Source organism: Monopterus albus, unplaced genomic scaffold (genome assembly GCF_001952655.1).
Source record: "Monopterus albus unplaced genomic scaffold, M_albus_1.0 scaffold11.1, whole genome shotgun sequence".
Taxonomy (NCBI): Eukaryota; Metazoa; Chordata; class Actinopteri; order Synbranchiformes; family Synbranchidae; genus Monopterus; species Monopterus albus.
Genome location: NW_018127891.1, coordinates 1296035 through 1303654, shown reverse-complemented (window position 1 = coordinate 1303654; position 7620 = coordinate 1296035). Strand labels below are relative to the sequence as shown.

At 38.3% G+C, this 7620-nt stretch overlaps 1 protein-coding gene across 2 annotated transcripts in view; it reads left to right on the top strand.

Moving 5' to 3' along the window:
- rspo1 (R-spondin 1) overlaps nt 1-1846 on the top strand; it is a 16276-nt gene extending 14430 nt beyond the window's left edge. For both annotated transcript variants that reach the window (XM_020590063.1, XM_020590062.1), the window contains one exon: nt 764-1846. In XM_020590063.1, coding sequence (XP_020445719.1) covers nt 764-951 — 188 coding nt within the window. In that variant the 3' untranslated portion in view covers nt 952-1846. The remainder of the gene's footprint in view (nt 1-763) is intronic.
- Nucleotides 1847-7620: the final 5774 nt, after the last annotated feature.

The window sequence follows — 7620 nt, the reverse complement described above, 5'->3', positions numbered from 1 at the left end:
CCACTTTTTCTGTTTTCTTCGGCGCAAAACCTCACTGTGACTCAGTAAATATGAACACATGCAACTTCACTGTTTACCGCCAAAAAATGAGTCTCAAAACCTTAGTAAATATCCCCCTAAGAGTCACACTAGTAACTCTGCAAGGCTTAGACAGGGACCTAAATGCTAATGTTAGGTATAAGATCAGGCGTATCCTGACAAGAATATAATGAGCTTTTCTCAGGTGTTTGGTCACAAGTATTAGACAAATTAAAACTGACCTGATGATTGCACTATAGGAACATTTTAGGGTTCTTCAAAGTTACAACAAATCATCCTTATGAGGACATGAATACATATTCAAAATTTCATGGCAAAGAATCCAACAGATGTAGAGATACAGTATTGTAGTTCGGACCAGAGTGGTGGACCGACCAGTTGACTGACTAATGTGGCTAAAAACAAGTAGCTTCCAAACGTTTAGTTGTTCTATTTTGTCTTTTTAAGTTTGATTATTATGTGTGGGATGCCTGTGCATATTCTATCAGCATGGGCAAACATAGCACTACTTTAGCATTTATAAAATTATTCTGTATAAAAACTACACCACAGCAAATTCTGATCCAACACATCCCTTATTATCCACTGTCATCCTCTGTGAATAACTGCTTTTAATTTTATTTAGCCAAGTGTTGGCATGCCTTTATACAACACCTGATGATTACAGATGTTAATAAGAGTGTGAGAATGCTATTAACCACGTTTGCATGCATTTTAATTTCAGAGAGGAAGAATAAAGGAGACCGACAAGAGGATACAAACAGGAGAGAAAGGGAGAATCCACGTGGGCGAGGACGAGAAAGCAAAGATGGCAGCAGAGGAGGAGGAGGGGGTGGGGGTGGGGGGAAGAGGAGAAAAGGCCAGAGCAGGACAACCACTGCCCCCAGCATTATAACCAGCTCTGTCACCTAAACAAATACCTGCTGGAGTGGGGCTGAGAGAAAACCAGACAAAGCCTCGTCCAGCAGCACCAACCACAAACAATAATCAAAGTGAAGAAGCAATGGATAAATGCTGCTATGCACGGTAGAAGATGCAAAGAGAACTGGAGGACGGCTGCAACTCAAAAGGCTTTCCAGAGCTTTTTGGATAGAAGAATATATCTTGGAGAGACTGGGGTCTCTGGTACACTGCAAGACTTGTTGAGTTTCATTCTATTGTGAGAGATCACTGTTGGACAGCAAAGTCATGGTGAAGATTGCGATTGAGTATGGTTCATGTCATGAAACGACCTATGTCACTTCTTGAACTAAGAACATCCTGTGCTTCCAAGCGCAGCATTCAAGCTGGAAGTCTGATAATGACTGAAGAGTCTCTTCCTGTGGTCTATGATGCATTTTGTTCCATCACAATCTGCTTTTCATTTGTTTTTGTGTTTGTGAGAGGTGGCAGATGGATTTTCTCAACAGTCCCTGAACGTGATGTACCTTTATTTCCTGTTGTGAGATGAAACATAAAGAAAGGCACTGGAAGTCATTTGTGGTTGCTGAGGACAAGTCTTCTGTGTAATATTTTAAGGAGGGAATCTATTACAAAACAAGCCTAAGAGAAGATGTAGAAGGGGGTTACTGGGAGCTAGGTTTCTATCCTTCTTCAGTATCTTGACACAAACTATTGCCATTTGATCGCTTACTTTGTTCTGAATTCAGTGTTGGTGTTTGTATCAGAAAATAACGCTGCACAGAAAATGATGAATAAAAACACAAGTATTTGCTTGTGTACAAGGTTGCATGTGCGTACATTTTGGCATTGTGAGGACATTTTAGCACAACTTCAAAGGGCTTTTGAGGGTTAAGACTTGGCTTCAGGTTAGAATTAGGTTTAGGTTCGGGTTAGGTTATGTGTTTAGTTGTGATGGTTAAGATTAGGGTAATGGGCTAGGGAATGCATTGTATCAATGAGTGTCCTCACAACTATAGCAAGACAGGACTGTGTGTGGGAGTGTTTGTATCTACAGTCTAGGTTTTGTGTATTTTGTATGCATTTCTGCAAGAAATCAAGTTGTTTGTCTGCAGAACTTAGCTGTTTGTGCATGTGTGTATACATATGCACATGCGTTGACATCGGTCTCATAGAGTGAAGGGGCAGGATCCGGTATACATGAGGAACAAAATATAAATGCACAGTAATATATCAAATATGCAGTAACTACAAGCCACCGATTATATGTAAACCATCAAATCATCAGCTGCTCAGTAAACATGTACATTTGCAACAGGGTTTGAAGATTTTGCACAACTGTAATGTTTCCTACTGCTCAAGTTTCAGAACAGTCATAGCATTTTATACATTTATATTCAAAAAGCTGGCTTCATGATGTCAATACAGAGAAACGTTTTCCTATGGGTCAGGTTGCTTTACACAAGATACCCGTTTCAAGAGAAGTTACACACTACATTATTCATTCATACTATGGATTGTCATACTGAATATGTCAAACTGTGTTTATTATCAAACATACGTAAGTATGAGCATCATCATGTATAGCTTATTCTGTGAAAGCTTAAATAAAATTCTAATCAAGCTGATGAAACTTCGGTCATACTGATTTTGCTATTGGTCTCTGATTTAGGTTTCAGATACATTTTTTTTGTAATTGATCTACCTCTTCAGTTCTGTAATTCCATTATGATGTTCACAGTACTACATGTATGTAAATACTATACAACATACATGCATGATGGTTTTTACACATAGGAACAGGAAGGACAAAGACTTGACTATGAGGTAAAGTTAAAATGTAAGTTAGCTTTTGTTTGTTTATTTCAACTTAGGTCATCTTTTCATAGTACTGACCATTATTTATATTTGTTAGAGACACACTGAACGTAATTGAGTTAATTGCTGAGAGTGGGAACCCCAGTGAGTCCCATGAGGCAAGAAACACAAGCTGTTTTGCTCACACAATTCTGAAGAAACAAAGGCGACTGTAAAATTACAACCCAAACTATCCATTTTAAACATCCCTCACAGTTTACAGACAATCTTTGTGGTTCAACTTTGACCTCCCAAACTAACTGGAGTATAGTCATACACAGTTTCCTGTGCTGTGCCTACCACATTTCAGTTGGGGTTATATTTGTTTTTACTTCCAAATAAAGTGGTAGAAGGTCTAACTAAACTGTTGATATATTCATTGCTCTTGACTGCTTGTGTTTCTGCCCTGTCAGACTTTCTCTGCAATTACTTTGGTGAATTTAATTACATAGCATTTTAGAAATGATGTCCAAAACAAGAAAAATACAACCGTTATCACAATAACAGTAATCCTTCATTTTACATATGAAGCAAATACATGACAGAAGGCCAGTCTTGGGCAATGGGGAGTGTACTGACAATTTTCTGATTGTTTCTCACAATAGACATGCCTTCAAACTTTTATAAGGAAAGTTTGCACTATTAAAAGTATCTTTGTTCTCTGATCTAAATGTAATCAAAATCTCACAGAATGGGCAAACAGATCTGCTGCCAGTCAAGACAGTATGGTATGGCCTTCCCCAGGTTACAGGAGGCCATCTTGGGAAGTGGATGAGCTTAGATGGTGTGATGTCACAGGCCAAATGCTGGCGCCTGGGCAGGGGTCGTAAAAGCAGAGACAGAAATAAAAACTAATGGTGTGTCATAGCCAGAAGGGAGGGGGTATACCATGCCCTGGCCCTACAACAAAACAGCCGTTTCTCATTACCAAAGGGGCGGGCAGGGGGAATGGTAGAGTATGCACCGTAAATTACACATGCATCGTTCATCCTGACCATAAATTCTTACCCTGGCTCCAGTGGATGAAGCTTTCCCTCACCCCCCACTCTCTCATTTCACTTTCTTGTTCCCCATTCTCATGTTTTCCAAGATAAATGAATGGCAAATCTTTGTAGTATATAAGTGCCCTTGATTTGCCAAGACCCTTAACAATGATTTCATTACTTTGTTCTGGCTTTTAGGTCAGGCCCCAGGGAGTGCATCATGCCAACAGGGAACACCCATGTCCATGCTTGACTTCAACACACAATCCCTGATCCAAATGTAAACAAAAGGGTACCACCACTGTACCAAAATTTTGAATGTGAATCTGACATCACTCTCAAATTGACTGACCTGACTTTGATTACAAAGATCACCACTTGAATACAACTAAATCTAATGTGTTAGTGTTTTCTAATGTTGTTTATGATTTGTTTGACAAACTAATCAACTAAAGAGGGTCACCTTTTGTACATCACACAGTCTTGTGTGATAAGAGCTGGCACAGGTGTTATCATGTGATCTAAATGTGGAACACTGAAGATCATCATCACATTTTGCACATGTATGCTCCAAAAGCTGGTTTGTTCAGTAATGCTTTAAGATAGTAAACTATATAAAAAAGTCTTATATTTTCAATTATGATTATTAAATGTACACGCACACAACAAATGCTCATTTAGTTCAGTACTTTTGAAAACTTTAGCTGCAACTTTGTTTCCCAAAAATGATGTACTGCTTCTTTGGGATAAACCACAGACCCCACTGTAAAGTTTTTTTGTGAAACTATAAGGACCATAAAACAAATTCTAATCACTTTCACTGACCTGTATTGAGACACCAGTAGATCTGTCACCAGTAGATCTGTGGGTTGGTAAACAACCCACAAAGGCATGAGTAGAAGACTGCTGCTTTGGGTGACCTGATCATGTTAACTCATTATTACAGCAATGTCTTGTCCCAAATACCTGTGAAAACCCTGTTAGATTGCAACGATAATTTTACTTTGTCATGTTTTTTTAGTTACATTATAATGCACAACATTAGTGACATAATTTTTGCACAAAGCTGCCTAAGATAGCCTGTCATCAGCTGGATGGATAAGAGATTTGGGGTAAATGAGGCCACTGGAGTGACTAGTGATTGCTAGCAGCATCTACTGGACTCTTCCACCACAAGTTATTTGCTTCTAGCTCTTTAAAATTAGTCTTTGGCAATGCACTGTCAGCAATCCCATGGATGCATGGTAATTTCCATCTAAAGCTCTGCAACCATCCACTCTATGGATCAAGATCTGAGAGGCTGAATCTGGAAATTTCCAAAGAAAAATGTCCTCTTCTATTCGGTAATATTCCAAACATCAGCACTGACAGCCCGGCATGTTTGATCAGGAACAGATATCCATAAAAACACAGCAGCTAAATCAAAATAATAAAACTATTTTATGTTTTATGGAAGCCAACATGCTTTGTGAGAAAGACAACTCTACATCTGATCATAGTTAAAAGACATAAATCATTTAAAATGGTGATAAGAATTGAGGCATGAGGGTGATGTAGTGAGTACTTGAACCTTTATGTTTTTAAAATGGTCCAAATCAATGCCGGATTCTTGAACATCCTTCAGAAAGTCACTGAGTTTCAGCAGTATCATCTGTAGGCCTTGTAGCTGACGCCATGCTATGACCCTAAGAAGCAAGGAAAAGTAGGATTTCCCAGGGAGAATCAACAGTGTGTCAAACAGCTTTATAATAAGCTAGTGGAAAACCCAAGAAATGCATGGGACAAGCAGAAAACCTACTGAGGTTTAGCTACTATTTGCAACCCAAACATTTCTTAGGCTGGCAAAGGTTAAAAACTCCTGACCGAAGAGAGAAGAATTTCAGAAAATGCTTATAGGCTGGTAGATACAGTGCTATATTTAATATGTGCTGCCCCCTTTTGGAAATAGTGCTACATGGGAAGAAAGCTGGAATGCCTTTGATTGTACAGTGTGTGTAATTCAGTGTGCATTTATATGCAGAAGGAGAGGAAAAGAAAGTTTGTGCATTGAAAACTTTGTTGCTTTTAACATACTGAAATGTACATTAATCAGTATAATATGCTGTGCTAATACTACGCTTGTGCTGTGCATTTAGTCTGTGCAAATGGGTTCAACTTTTCTGTAGAACTAGGAGAAATCAAGATACAGTATTAAACTACCATAATTAAAATTTCACGTTTAAGTTTTAAAATATCATTCTGAATTCTGCTGGGGCTCTGTGGTGCTGAATGGAAAACACTTATCTCAAAAGTAATTGGCAGCTGAATGTGAATTGACTGAGTATTCTATGAATAAACACTAACAATAAATATCAATGTTATGTAGGATATTAAACAATTTAACAACTGTGTGGTACTTTGACTTTGGATAAATTTAATATAATGAATTTATTTTAATTATACAAGCATGTTGCAGGTTATGGTTTTGTGGTACACATACTGTTTAGTGGCAAACAACTGCAATGAATGAACATAACCACAAGAGGGGCCTATGAACACATAAACAACCTATCCCACAGACTAGCCATTCCTATGGAAAGACAGCCATCATCATCTGAAATTGAGGCTTGTTGTGCTGTATTATTCATGAAATTAGCACTAAATGTCATGGGCAATTTGTCATAATAAAAAAGCTTTCTTTTCCAGAGGTTTGTCAAAAGAGTCTGGAAAGTTTTGGCCATGAAAAGAAAGTTGCAAAACCACAAGAAATAAAAAATCAATCACAGAAAACAGTTCTTTTGCCTTCATGCTTTTCCAGCTGTGCACAGAGACAACTGGCTTCTCCTTCTACATTCAGTATATCCTTGTTGAACTGCTGATGATGTGTCCTTGACCTTCCATCTACACATTCCTTTAAAAGTCCACTGGGGTGATTCATTGCAATTATAAAGACAGTCTAGACAATTATATATGACATCTAGTCACCTACTGCTGATTATAAATTTCACAACATTTACAATATTCACAAACTGGACTCTTGGCATCTGATACATCATTTCAATAATTTGTCTGTTGGTCACTATCCAAACTTTATGCACTCAGTTCTCCATTTTACTCTAATAAAATCCAGCTATGCAAATTCTTTTTTTTAAAACCTGACCACTTCTTTACAGAGAGCTGGCAAGGTTTCCTGCTTTTCAATGCTAAATCTTTTTGACATTTTGAATTACAGCCACTCCTCGAACCTTTTGCATTCCAAACATCTCATCTCTAAACAACTGTTCCAATAGAGCTGCCCAGCTGCCAACAGTAGAGAACTGTAGTTATACTGCACTGCTCCGAGACCATCAAGATGACTTTTTTAGTTTTAAATTAGAGAGCAAGCATATGCAGCATATTGCTATTTTACACATTAGACTTAACTCACCTGTTTGTTTTTTTCAATAAATCCCTATACGTTCAAACATACCCCACAACACAAATGTTTCGTTGACAACCTTGGGTCAAACTGAAGCACAAAAAAAATCAAGAAGACCTTTGGCTCATGCTGGCCTGGTTGCGGCCACTGTATAATTTTTTAACAATCGAAGAATCACTGAGCTGCAATCCATATGCTATTGTTGTTTTGAATCCTGTTTCTGCTTGACACAGTTGTTTTTCCATCCCTCCTACTGCAGTTGAAAAACTTTTTTGTTCCATTACCTTCTTTTCACCCACAGTGACTCTTCAGACACCTGCACCAAGGCATCAGTTATCAAGGTGTCAGCTACACCTCATCAGCTGGAGCTCTGTCCAGAGTTGTAGCTCTCATCAGTCATCTCAGGAAAAGAGGGATTTTCACTGGGGTAGGATCAGAGCAGTG